The sequence below is a fragment of the Sebastes umbrosus genome, chromosome 6 (assembly GCF_015220745.1).
Source record: "Sebastes umbrosus isolate fSebUmb1 chromosome 6, fSebUmb1.pri, whole genome shotgun sequence".
In the NCBI taxonomy this organism is placed as follows: Eukaryota; Metazoa; Chordata; class Actinopteri; order Perciformes; family Sebastidae; genus Sebastes; species Sebastes umbrosus.
In genome coordinates, this window is record NC_051274.1 from 15,085,015 (window position 1) to 15,098,220 (window position 13,206).

The 13,206-nt window shown below is 39.9% G+C and overlaps 1 protein-coding gene across 2 annotated transcripts in view; it reads left to right on the forward strand.

The window, feature by feature from the left end:
* The window catches only part of scube3 (signal peptide, CUB domain, EGF-like 3), an 88,078-nt gene that overhangs the window by 62,061 nt on the left and 12,811 nt on the right, over positions 1 to 13,206 (forward strand). For both annotated transcript variants that reach the window (XM_037772521.1, XM_037772522.1), the window contains 3 exons: positions 3,632 to 3,748; positions 6,026 to 6,148; positions 11,035 to 11,151. In XM_037772521.1, the coding sequence (XP_037628449.1) occupies positions 3,632 to 3,748; positions 6,026 to 6,148; positions 11,035 to 11,151 (357 nt within the window). The remainder of the gene's footprint in view (positions 1 to 3,631; positions 3,749 to 6,025; positions 6,149 to 11,034; positions 11,152 to 13,206) is intronic.

The window sequence follows — 13,206 nt, forward strand, 5'->3', positions numbered from 1 at the left end:
ATATTTTGTTTGCGGTCGTCATAAACGGCCGATGACAAGTTGCACTGAGGTTGCTTGTCAACAGTCCTGATATACTGTACGTCTAGAAGTGCTGCAGCTAGAAATCTTGTGGCTTCTGTTAAAAGGTTATGTACACTGTCTGAACCCATCTGTATGAAACCTATACTGCGGAAGCTCAGCATTAGACCAAACACCCTGCACGTCATATCGAAGAATATTTACAAAAGTCTGCCCACTGTTACTGTAATTTGCGGGTCCCAACCCGGTGCACTGTAGATGTGGCTGGTGTGAATCCAAAACACACAAACCCACACACAAACCCACACACATACCAGAGCGTGTGTCTTCACAAAACCATAATGTCAGAAATATTTCTTTGCTCTCTTAACACATGATCATTACAGTTTGGTGAGATGGCTGCCTGGCTAAGCGTTTTGAAGGCATGTCCTGACACTGTCTTATCGTCTCGTCTGCCAACTGTCTCTGCTCACACTTTGCAATTATGTGAACCCACAGTGCTACTCTCTCAAGCCTGGGTTGGGACTGGGGTACTAACTGGAAGCCCCCCCCCCCCCCTCCCTCCTCTGCCCAATACTTAATCATGAGCTATCATTCTCCTGAGAAGGATCAGAGGCTGAATCACTGTGTTCTGCCAACTACAGGGAGTGGACAAAATAATGGAAACACCTCACAGAAAAGGATTTCAGCTCTGAAGAATGTTAAAGTGAGCTTGGTGGACACAAGTGGCAGTTATTGGGTAATGGTAAATGCTAAAATGTAGTGAAACAGTAGCACAAGTAAATAGGGGTGTAAAAAATATCGAAAATATTGAGTATAGCGATATTATGTTTTGTGATACTATATAAATTCTCAAAAACACTATACATTTTTAATAGTTTAATATGCAAAGATTAACTCCGTCAATACTTTATTTCATTTGCAAAGAGATGCACCCTCTCAGTGTTTGTGCCCTCTCAAAGTAATGCTATGATATTGGATGTTACAGGGACTGTGATAAATGCAAATTCAGATCCCACTGTTCTGATTGTATAAAATAGTAACCTTTTTTAATGAGATTTTATGCATATGGTGGTGTGTTCTTTTTACTATGACAGTTTTACTAAAATACAATCGCAATATATCGCTTGCTTACAGTATCGCAATATATCACAATATATTGAATCGTAACCCCTGTATCATGATATGTATCGTATCGCCAGAATCTTGCCAATACACAGCCCTATAAGTAAAGATAAAGTCCTCAGACTGACTCAATAATGTCAGTTACACAACAACATCTATGTAAAGTTTGCTGACATTAGCCACCAAAAGCTATACTGGTCATACCAGACCGGGTAAGGCTGTAGAACCCCTGAATGTATTGAATCTAGAAAAGATGCGTTTTATTGATTATAAATGAAAACATTGACAAACACTGCCATAAAGTGCGTCACTTAAGGTTGAAAACATTTGATAGCTTGACTTTTAATAGCAAATAGTCTTTGTAAAATGCCTGAGCATCAGTCACAGAATACTTTAAGTTGTCCAGGAAACTGTCTCATACAAATCATGACAACACCTACCAAACACATTCAAACTGCATCGACAAAGGGAAGCAGCGGCCAGAGGAAGAGAACATATATGGTACTGTAGGGCAGTGGTTCCTAACCTATTTTCCATGAAGTCCCCCCTACTTGTGTCTAAGAAAAGCTGAGCCCCCCCCCAACTCACATTTTTTGACGTCATCACCCTTAAAAAAACATTTCAAAGCTTAAATTTCGCCAAGGGAATACAGATACATAATATGATCTTTTTTTGTAACAACTTTATTTATTATAATAGTGTTAGAGCCCAAAACATTTTTTGTTCTTGTGGTTATATAAATATAATTTATAGTGAATCTAATTCTACAAGTAGTTTAATAGGCCGTCTAATAGAATTAGTGTAGCCTAATTTTTATCTGCAACTTTGCACAAATACCGGGTTTAAATAGAATGCGGCCTACTAAGTAGCAAAAATATCGATCTTTTTAAATAGAAGACTTTTGTATAAATTATCCAGTAAGTGTGTTATTATTATTTTAGTTATACATGTGCAAATCTAATTTTGACAACCTCAGAACAGGTTGGAAACCACTGCAGTTTGATATAGAGGGGTCACAAAAAGTGCTAATTGTCATGTAACCTAAGACAACCCACCTTTTATAGTATTTGCAATGTTGACTTAGTCATTTCCAAGTTGAAGTCCTTTTTCATGAGGTGTGAACCTTATTATTTTTTTTTTTATCTCCCTGTGGATTCATATTTCCTCCAAATGTGTCCTAGTACAGTATGTTGATGCATCACGTTCGCCTTCAGCAACAACATCCAATGAACTGTTTTGAACTGTTGCCTATGAAACAACTATAAAACATAAAATTACATCACTGTAAGCACCTGTTTTGCTTTGATGGATAATTCCAGGCTACAGTTTAGTTTTTTATTTGAGAGAAAGAGCTTTACAAAGTTTCATTATGGCTGCTGCAGGCAGTGCAGTTTTAGATTTAAATGAAGAGGATTAGGTGTTTCCCCAAAGGGATCCTCATTCTCTAAAAAAAAAAAAAAAACTAGTGCAGCTGCATTCCCTCTTTAGTGCCACGTGTGAGCTGCCATCTCCCTGCCAGTGTGAAGTCTTGGACTGGCCCAGCTGTGCTGGCTCTTTTTTAGAAGAGCTGCCAGCCACCATCCTACAGCCCATTAGAGAGAAGTGATGCACTGTGTGGATGACCAGTTGCCTCACAGCAAGTTAAAGTGATTGTTCCAGGTCGCAAAAGGTTTTTTTTATTTGTTTTTTTTGTTCTGAAGTGTGTGAGCCTTTCTATAAAGCTGCCAAAAACTATTAAGGCACACACCGGTCTCCCTTATGTGAGAACAAATTTCTCCTGTGCTGTGGCTTAAAATGAAAGTCTCAGTGAAATTTGTCACCGTCTAGAGAAGAGTCCTCCGCTATCCTGTCTTGACTGACTACCTCCCTTTTTTCAAATCAGTCTAGCCAACACAGGGGCAAGGTGGCTGAAATTGCTTTTTTATCCCCAAAATGCCTGGAAGGTTTTGTCAGAAAACCAGGAAAAAGTGGCAGTTTTGTCGTATCTGTCTTGAAGTCAGACCTCTGCCCTCGTGACGGATGGAAGACAGATGTCATGCAGTACAAAGGACTTTTGGAGGTCGTAATTCACCTTGACCAAAGAGAAGCATGCACACACTTTAACACGCATAGAGAAAACGTGTGGAACCCTATATTTGGCTGTGTTGGATCTGATATTTCTCCTTTCATTCTTCACAAGCATCTTCTCAATTCCCTCACTGTTAATCTCATCCAGCTGCTGCATTTATGACTCTTGTTCTTTTCTTCTTCATTCCTATATATGTTCTACTGAGGACCTGACCGCCTGCTCTGCTTCATATTGTTTAGCTCCTGTTCGACACAAAAAAATGAATGCTGAAATGGTGTGCCTTCTAATTCTTTGCTATGATACCAGTATGCATACAGTATATGCTGTTTTGATGGGGAAGAAATAAGTAGGTCATGATAGCATCTACGGTGTATTTTTCTATGGAGGTTCGTCTGACTGTGAGTGCTTGTTTCCCTGCAGAGACCTGTGCAGTGAACAATGGCGGCTGTGATAGCACATGTCATGATTCAGTGACTGGAGTCCGCTGCAGCTGTCCCGTTGGCTTCACTCTGCAGCCGGACCGCAAGACCTGCAAAGGTAAAGCATCGCCATTCAAACCACACCTGTCCAGCTGTCACCAAATTAATCTCCCGCTTGTCACGTTGCCAGGCACATCGGAGCTCCTTTCTCCACCTGGAGCTCCACAGGAATGATCAAGTTATTTACGCTCTTCCTGTTAGCACCTTTTCCAACCCGCTAGTTGGATTTTTCTCTTTATAGACTTCGCTATCATTGTTTTGCACCCACAAGTGCTCTGTCAATGTCTGTATCCTTACTGGTACCACCAATCTTACACTACTTTCTGCTTTTCAGCTGCATATTTTGAGTAATATTTTGTCATGCCACCTGTTTTCTTGACAGTTTTTCCACTACATTACCATCATCCTCCTTTCTGGGGGGATGATCCTCAACTCAAGCAACCTGCATAGTGTAGCAACTTTTTTTATTATGTTGTATCTAATAAAATCAACTCCAAACTTGAGGGTAAAATTGAGAATTATATTAAGAGACTTAGGAAAAAAACAAACACCACTTACTGTCAGAGAGTTAGACTACTTTAGAGAGAATGAGGAGAATCTGTGTTCAGCGTTCTACGGCTCGTAATGTTACACTAACAGCTCTGATAAAAGTACATTGGCTTATATTAGTTTGCTTTGAGACGAAACAAGAGGAAAACAAACCCAGGCAGCTCTGGCACAAGAAGACGGGCTCGCTGCAGGCCAGGCACTTCTGAAGAACGGAGACAAAAGATGGAGCAAGGAAGGGATTATTTTATACCATTTCTGATGCATTTATTTCAACCAGATGATGAAGACTCCCTCAAGAGACAGACGCCTCATTTGTGAGGATGATTCAGAATTAATCTGAGCAGCTGCCAAACTTGCCAAGGCAGAGCACCATCAAAAGCGGGGATGAACACATGATATATTGATTGGGTATTGGCTACAGAAATAAAGAGCAGAGTAACCGGAGGGAGATGGACAATGATGATTTAAAGGCCTCACCGCCACGAGGCTTTACTGTGTGAGAGCTGCATCCCATTAAAGCCACACGCAAACAGAGTTTAGTCCTTCTCAGGGCCAGTAAGGAAATCCCTGAAGCTAATTTCCAGTTTCTACAAGACTGTCATGGCAGCACAACCAGCCACATAATCATCCTTTTGAATAGTTCTGCATCATTAGCCAAGTTGCTTTTGTTCTTATATCTCCACCTTCCTGTTCAGACTTAATAGCTTTATATAAACTTCCGTTAAAGTTGCTATAATTAGTATATTTATATTAGCAGTGGATCACATGGCTACTTGTATGTGAAACCCCTAGAGGAGTATGAACTTACTCTGCAGTTTGCCTCAACTATCCAGGACCAAACAACGGACAAAATTAGCAACTAGCTGCTGTACATAGTGAAACATTTATTAGTTTAAGGGCGCTTTCACAAGCCAACATTTTGTCCATTTTGTTCTAACTCTGGTGCGGTTCGTTTGGGCAGTTGTGAACGCAATAATCTAATTCTGGTGTGGACCAAAACAGCGAGAACATTATTCCACTCAATTGCAGGAAGTGAACTAAAACGCAGAGGATTACGGGCTGCCTGCGCGGGCATTTGTTGAGATGGGCACAGGTAAACAACAGGTTAACATGAGAGGGAGAGGACGGACATGGACTTCTGCAGAAGTCTGATGTTTGCTTGACATCTGGGCCGAATAGAATATAGAGAATATGCTAAATACAGTCCACAAAAATAATGACGTTTATAAAGTAATTTGAGATAAACTGGAGAAGAGATTCATGCGCACATGTATTAGATCAGTGCCGAGTCGAAATGAAAAAACTTTGACATCAATATTTAAAAGTCTGCGATTCCCTGCATAGAAGTGGCAGCTCTCCAGACCACGCCCCTCAGCAAATTCATGGTTTGCTTTAATTTGTACACTGTGAAACCGAGCCAGACTAAATAGAAAACAAACCAAAAGTATCAATTTCAGTATGATTCGGAATAGCCAAAGAGGCAGATATTGCCCTCAGGAGTTGGTGGAGACCAAAAACAGAGCTAAAAGAGAGTGAATATTGGACTCACATTCATCAGGTAGTCAGAAACAAGACTCCAAATGGATGATAATGTTGCTCCGTAACTGCCGGATGTGTAAATAAGTTAGCTTTTTGCCAAAAAGAAAAATATGTCAGTGTTGTGTTCACAGCTTGTTTACACTGCCCCCAAGTGGTAAAAAAACAATCACATTTTTGCAGGTTTAAGTTAGATTTTCTCTCCTTTTCTTTTGTGATGGTTGATTTCTTGATGATTTTCTGTCCACAGACATTGATGAGTGCCGTCTTAACAACGGGGGGTGTGATCACGTGTGTCGAAACACAGTGGGCAGCTTTGAGTGCAGCTGCAAGAAAGGTTACAAGCTGCTGACCAATGAGAGAACTTGTCAAGGTAGGTAGCCCTTTTGACCGCCTTTTAGTTTTCTTTCAGTTACCGGAAAGCATGTCCTCAACGCTTTCTTTCTTATAGATAGTGATTATTGCATTCATTAGCAAGAATGGTAAACCAAAAATGTTATATTAGCACAAAAGTATGCTCCCTCCAGCATGCAGAGAACGCAAACCAGGCCTCTCTGGCTTGTTTTGTCTGTTATATTTGGTGGTAGCCATCGCTCAGCAGGAGCTGGGAGGACTAGCTGCAGAACAAATAAAGAGTTTACCATGGCCGAACACAGGTGTGGGGAATTAGAGCTCCAACTCTAAAACCTCTGGTTGTCGGATGAATCAAGCCACTACAGAAACATCTGGTGAAAGAAGACAGGCAGGCTAGAACTGTGGAGCCGAGCTCAGCCTCTCTCCGAGTGGAAAAACAGATGACATGCTATTTTTTAGTTCTCTTTTCTTTATTGATGTGGTCGATCAATATCCAGCCTGGTACACATCAATGTCATGCAATGAGTTTAGAATTGCTGCACTGGATCACACCACTCTATACGCAGTACACAAACATCTTATGTGTTCAATGAAAATATACACTGTGTCACTGTGCTCTGCAGCCACTTTCTTGTCACTTCAAATCTAATTTTGGTGGGATGCCTTTCTCTCAGTAGTTAGAGCAGAACAATGCAAAGTTTATTTTGCCATAATAACACAGATAACTGAGAAAATGTGGTCTGTGCATGTAGGAATGTAAATCACAGTTTGTTTTCTGTGGCACCAGGCCTTAACCAACTCCGTCATGTGCTGTTTGGGTGCACAGGGGTAACTTTGGAACAGCGTTGTCCTTGTTTGGTGGTGTGTGTTTTGTCTGGAGAGAAGGGTTGTGATAAAGCTCACCTCTTGTTGATTGAGGTGTTTCCAGGCTCACACACACTCCACACTACTGAGTCACCTGTCTGCTCCTTATCCTCTCCACTCATTCCTTTCATTTTTCTCACCCGTGGAACAAGAGCTGGGCAAAGTGAAAGCAGACTGCCTCTCAATAAAAGTTCAACTTTATCTGAATGATTGCTTCTTTGATTGTTGGAGGTTTACCTCCGGTGTTAGTATGCAAATCTGTGATTAAAGGGGCCCTCCATGGATTTAGTATTACACTCTCATAAAGTTGGGGGACTCACATGCAGGGGCTGAGATGTGGATGAGATAATGGATCCTAGATTTCCCATAACGCAACTCTATAGTATCTATTTATTAAACTATGAATTTACAAACAAGGCTGGATAACCAAGGTATTAAAGGTCATTGATGTGTGTCTAAGTTGGAAAAAGAAAACATAAAAATTCAAAAACCAAATTCATTAAAACCCCTTTGACTTTTAAAGCTGCAGTCGGTTACTTTGAGCAAATATGATAAAAGAGGTTATTTTTTATGTAACTGTCACTATATCTTGACAGTAGTGCATGAGACAGATAATCTAAACGTTTCCACTGCACCCAAGTGAGTTTCGTGAGCACTGATTGACAGCTGCCCAGAGACTACTCAGCTCTGATTGGATGTTTTCCTTTGGTGCTGTGAAATCTTTTAAATTCCATTAGGAGTACAGGAGGACACAGGGGAACATGGTTATTTTCACAGATTATCTGTCTCATACAGTTTTGTCAGGATCACTGACCGTTTTATTAAAAAATACTTTTCATCATATTTGCTCAGAGTTACTGACTTCAGCTTTAATGCTTTTTTACAACAAATTCCAGTTGTATTGTAAATCCCTGAAATGTATGAATTGAAAAAATCCGCAAAAGACATGCTGAGATGTGTAAAACTGTACAAATGAATAGAGCCTAACTGTACTAACCTTTAATTTAAGTGTGATTTAGGAGCGCCTAACTGTACTAACCTTTAATTTAAGTGTGTTTTAGGAGCGCCTCCCTGCCTGGTAAATGCCTGCATCTTTCAAAATCCATCCAGTTTAAATAAAAAAATTAAAGTCTCAAAACCCAACATGAGATAACCCTCTTCTCCATGTTGCCAAAACTCCTCGAGAGCCACAAAAGACATTATACATCTGTTTTCATTGGCTGATCTTAATGTGTAAAATCTGTGGAGGGCCCGTTAATATATACATAATCATCCCATCATGCATCTCTCTTATGAGCATAAATCCAGAACTGTCAGATTAAGAGCATTAAGGGTGACCTGCAGGAAATGGTACAGTTTTGTTAATAGGGGCTTGGTGGTTGGCCGTGGCACTCAGTGACATCAGTGACACTTAAATAGACATTTGCTGTCTCCCCGAGGTGTTGAGATGTGTAAACTGAACTCTGGGTTTATCTTGGTTTAAACAGTCATGGTGTTTCCCTGCTGTCAGTGGACCATGGCCCATAAATCAGGATGGGGCATGTCTGCTGAGCCCCTGTCAGCATTCCTCCACCTTCAACAACCTCCTTCTCACTCCTAATCCACATGAGGGCACTTGGGGAGATGTTCATCAGATGCCATGTTTTCTCCAGAGGGAACATGTACTGTATGATAGAGCTCTTATCTGTTCTGTATAAACAACAGCGACCTTTTCTTAGTTTCAGTCAGCCTCATTTGCCTCCTTATAATTTTGTAAGGAGGTTAAAGTAATGCATCTGTGAGTCCTGACATGCAGATCAGTCCGGTGCAATGAGTGGGCAGATTAGCAGAGCAAAGAGAAGAAATAATTGATGGAAACTCTGAATTGTTATTTCCAGTGCAAGTGATATGACTGTTCACATTTTTCTATATTCCCCTGCACGCACATCGCCCCGTGATGCAGTCTTGCCCACCCACTGCATACTTCACCTTAGCTGCCTGGTAAATAAGGGTTGTACTGTAGGAGTCCCAGATGTCCTCACACATCTACCCTGTAGTGCAGCACAGCACAAAACGATATAATGATAAGTTGCAGATCGACTTCTGGCGTCACTTATTGCAACATTTTTTGAGGGTAAACTGAGTCACCACGCCTATTTCCCAGAGGATTTTAGACTCTCTTCAGTTAAAAGTGTGCTGAGCAAAGTTTATGCTCATTATGCTGAAGACAATCACTTTTGCAATGCATCATACGGCGTGTGCAAACCCATGCTGCTCTCATCTACCACTGCTGTTCTGTTATGAATCTCCTGGGGCCAACAAAGGGGACAAACAGCAAGGACTGTTGTTCTTGTAAACATTTTCTATATAGAACCAGTGCTTCAGGTTCTGAAAGAAAGTTGTATTTGTTAGATATTTAACCTAAATTGTGTTTTTTTTTTTTACAAAGGTAGATTTATTTTATCTAGATGAGGTGGAGTTGAGTCATCAATTATACATTTGGGGATTTTTCAAACTTTTGAACATCAACTTGTGGAAATCTGAGGTGGAGTTGAGCTGTATTGTACATGAAGGAATATGCCCAAAGTGAATATTTTGTGCAATGCTTTGCAAGATTTGTGCAGACATTTATCTGTCTGTCTTTTTGGCTTCTTCAAGGTAACCCATTATTTAACCGAACTCCTGTAATTGCAGTGAAATACCTGCGTCATCTGTTTGATGGCGGCTGGCGCTGCCTCATAACCCAGAGGAGGTTCAGATAATGTGGATGAAAGCGTGATATTCCTGGGAAAATCCTTGAAACCTTTCTTAAATTAGCCAATTAGACATCCAGCGAAATTGTAGCACGTCCCCATTTTTTCCCAGCATGTGCTGCCTGGGCTTGACTCAGATTTTTGCTGACATTAAAGGAAACCTTGATCGTAATAAAACCAAATGTCATCCATCTCCTGTAGCTTCATGTATCAATCCTTATGGTTTTTGAGCCCGTGACATTTAAGCGACTTATCAGGATGCACGTGTAAAAGAGCAGAAAAGCTCAAAAAGATAAGACTAGAGAGGCTACTGACAGGCAGGAAGGAGCTGTTGCAATGTGGATTTGCAGGTGGGATGAGGCTGAGAGGGTCAGAAGGCAGTAAAAGCAGACTTCTTTCTGTCTGCGTCTGACATATTTATCTAAACACCACAATGATCATTGTTTTTTATAATATTTTTTTTAAAGCTAGAGCTGCATCGATTAATCGATAAGTTTGAAACTTTTAAAATAATTGTCAACTATTTTGATAATTGGTTTGACTCATGATTTAAGAAAAAAAAAAGACAAAATTCGCTGATTCAAGCTTCTAAAATGTGAATATTTTCTGGTTTCTTTACTCCTCTGTGACAGTAAACTGAATATCTTTGAGTTGTGGACAAAACAAGACATTTGAGGACGTCATCTTAGGCTTTGGAAAACACTGATTGACATTTTTCACCATTTTCAAACAACTCATCGATTAATCAAGAAAATAATCAACAGATTAATCGACAATGGAAATAATCATTTGTTGCAGCCCTATTAAACACAAGATATCCACATGTCCTCTGAGCTAAAGAAAGAGAAGTCAAATGGTGGAGTTTCTAACAATGCTGGGTTATTTATGGTATGGTTAAGAGGTGAAGAGGGAAAGGGATTGGCTGGTTCTATTTGGAGAGAAAAACGGCACTTCAACTCCTATTATGAAGCGAAGAGCAGACGTTCTTTTGACTCCTGCTGTGGTGGTCGCTTGTTATTTCAGAAATACTTCGAAAAAATTCCAATTCAGTGCATCGAAATGAAAAACTGAATGACGGCAGGAGGTCAACCACTATACCAAGTACCAAACAGAAGACAGCTTGCTTTCAAAAGACACTTTTTTTTTTCTTTCGACGTGATTTGACCCATTGCAATTCATGACAAAAGATGAAAACAGAAAAAATTGTAATGATAGGAGGATAGAAGAATCATGTTTGAAGATCTTTTTTTGTGACTTGTTGAACTGTTGGCTGAGAGGTTTCTAACAGCATGTTTTTCTATCTATACAGACATCGACGAGTGCTCTTTTGATCGCACCTGTGACCACTTCTGCATCAACTCCGCCGGCAGTTTCCAGTGCCTCTGTCACAAAGGCTACGTCCTCTACGGCCTGGCACACTGTGGAGGTGAGCCAGCACGCCTTGTCTCTTGATGTCAATCTCCTGTCTGTCACTCTGCCTCTGCATCCCACACCTCTTTGCCAACCCTCCATTTGCTGCTCTGATGTTTGGCAGGAAAAACAGAACTACTACTTGACATAGATTATTATTGTTAATTTAAATTTCTATTGACAGTTTGCATAAAGCTATATGCTGTGTATAATACAGGACAATACCAGATAGTTTTAGCTAATTAATGAAGGCCTTTTTTTTCCAGACAACTGCGGATTTATTTCCAAAGCAATCTTTAGTTTTTTAGTTTGGTTTCCTCCTTTTCAGGGATTCATTGTTTTTAGCTGTGCTAGCGACGTGGCTCTAGGGATGGCTATGTCAGTCAGATGGTCTTCTTTGGGCCAGACTGAAATATATATCTCAACAACTATTGGATAGATTGCCTTGAAATTTTGTACAGACATTCATAGTCTCCAGAGGATGAATCTTGAAGACTTTGGTGATGCCCTGACTTTTCCTCTAGGGCAACCATGAGATTGATATTTGTGGATTTGGGTGAAATGTCTCAGCAACTGTTGTATTGATTACCATGAAATTTGGTACACACATTCATGTTATCTTCAGAATAACTTGTAGTAACCTTAGTAACCCTTTTACTTTTCCAAAACTTTGGTTTATGTCCAAATACCAAAAATCTCAACTGTACTTTGTTTTTAGTGCTAATTAGCATGCTAACATGCTAGATTAAGACGGTGAATGATAAACATTATAGACCGTTTGACAGTTGTAAACGTAAACATTCCAAATGTGTTTGTTTATTTCCTATTGTAGTGTATGGCTTCATCCAAAATTGCATACTCTGCACTACATACTCAACAGGTGTACTATCGTTCAACATACTTTTGTGTGAATAAACAGTAGTATGTATCTTTTCGGAGGCACTGAGCAGTAATTCATGTCGTCACTTCCTGAGAGCCTCCTTGCCGGTTGGAGACGTATAACCGTGGTAACCCTTGCCAACCTCGTGTGACGAAAACGATTGTTTTTGAGAATCAAAGTCTGAATTAATTTAAAATATATATTACGCTTATAACAAAGTGAAATCTTATACTTACATTTAAATTGAAGCTACAGAGCTGTCCGTCAAACGTCCGTTATGAATGTTGTCGTTACTGCCGCATTGCATTGTGGGATATTTATGCTGCAATAGTGTCCAGCGTTGCATACTGTAATATTTCACTGGAAATAGTATGTAATTTGCGTATTATTGGTTTCATAATAAGATTTCAGACATACTAAAATATCTTGCATACTGTTTTAGCGTACTAAATAGCATTTAGTATGCAATTTTGGACGCAATCTATGTGACTAACATCAGCTGACAGGAAGTAAACATGGACCCAAGCTGTTGCCTAGCAATAAAATTCCATTGAATCGGTCTATACCTGCTAAACATCAGCGTGTTAGTTGCAGGTTAGCTAATTGTCATTGTCAGCATGTTAGCATGCTGGTGTTAGCATGTAGCTCAAAGCACCACTGTGCCTAAGTAGAGTCTCACAGAGCCACTAGCATGGCTGTATGCTCTTGTTAGGTAATGTATGAAAATCAACTTTACTAATCAACTTGAAACATCTTAAAAGGTAGTCCATCAAAGTGAACATTTAGTGGCCCTTTAAAAAAAAATGTTTAAGTAATTTTAATTTCAACATCTCACAATTGAGAGTTGCCTTCCTAACAGCAGCTATTCAAACTCAAGAAACAAGAAATCAACATTAGTGTTTTCACAGTGTATAGATATTGTTATTGTTCATCTCCTGGATGTCACAGCTTCCTTAGAAATACAATTGTGGAGAAGTCCTTGCATGCAGCTGCATTCTTCATACAGAAGAACTAAATGTAACTAAATGACTCTGATGGATTATCTTACTCAAGGATTTTCACATCAGTTGAAATGAGCTGAAACAGGTGGCTGCCCGGAAGGCAGGAAATCAGTCTGAGAACTTTTGCTACACTTGGCAGTAATGTAAAGTGTTTGCAATATGTGCTGTAGTTACATGAAAAAGCCCAGTT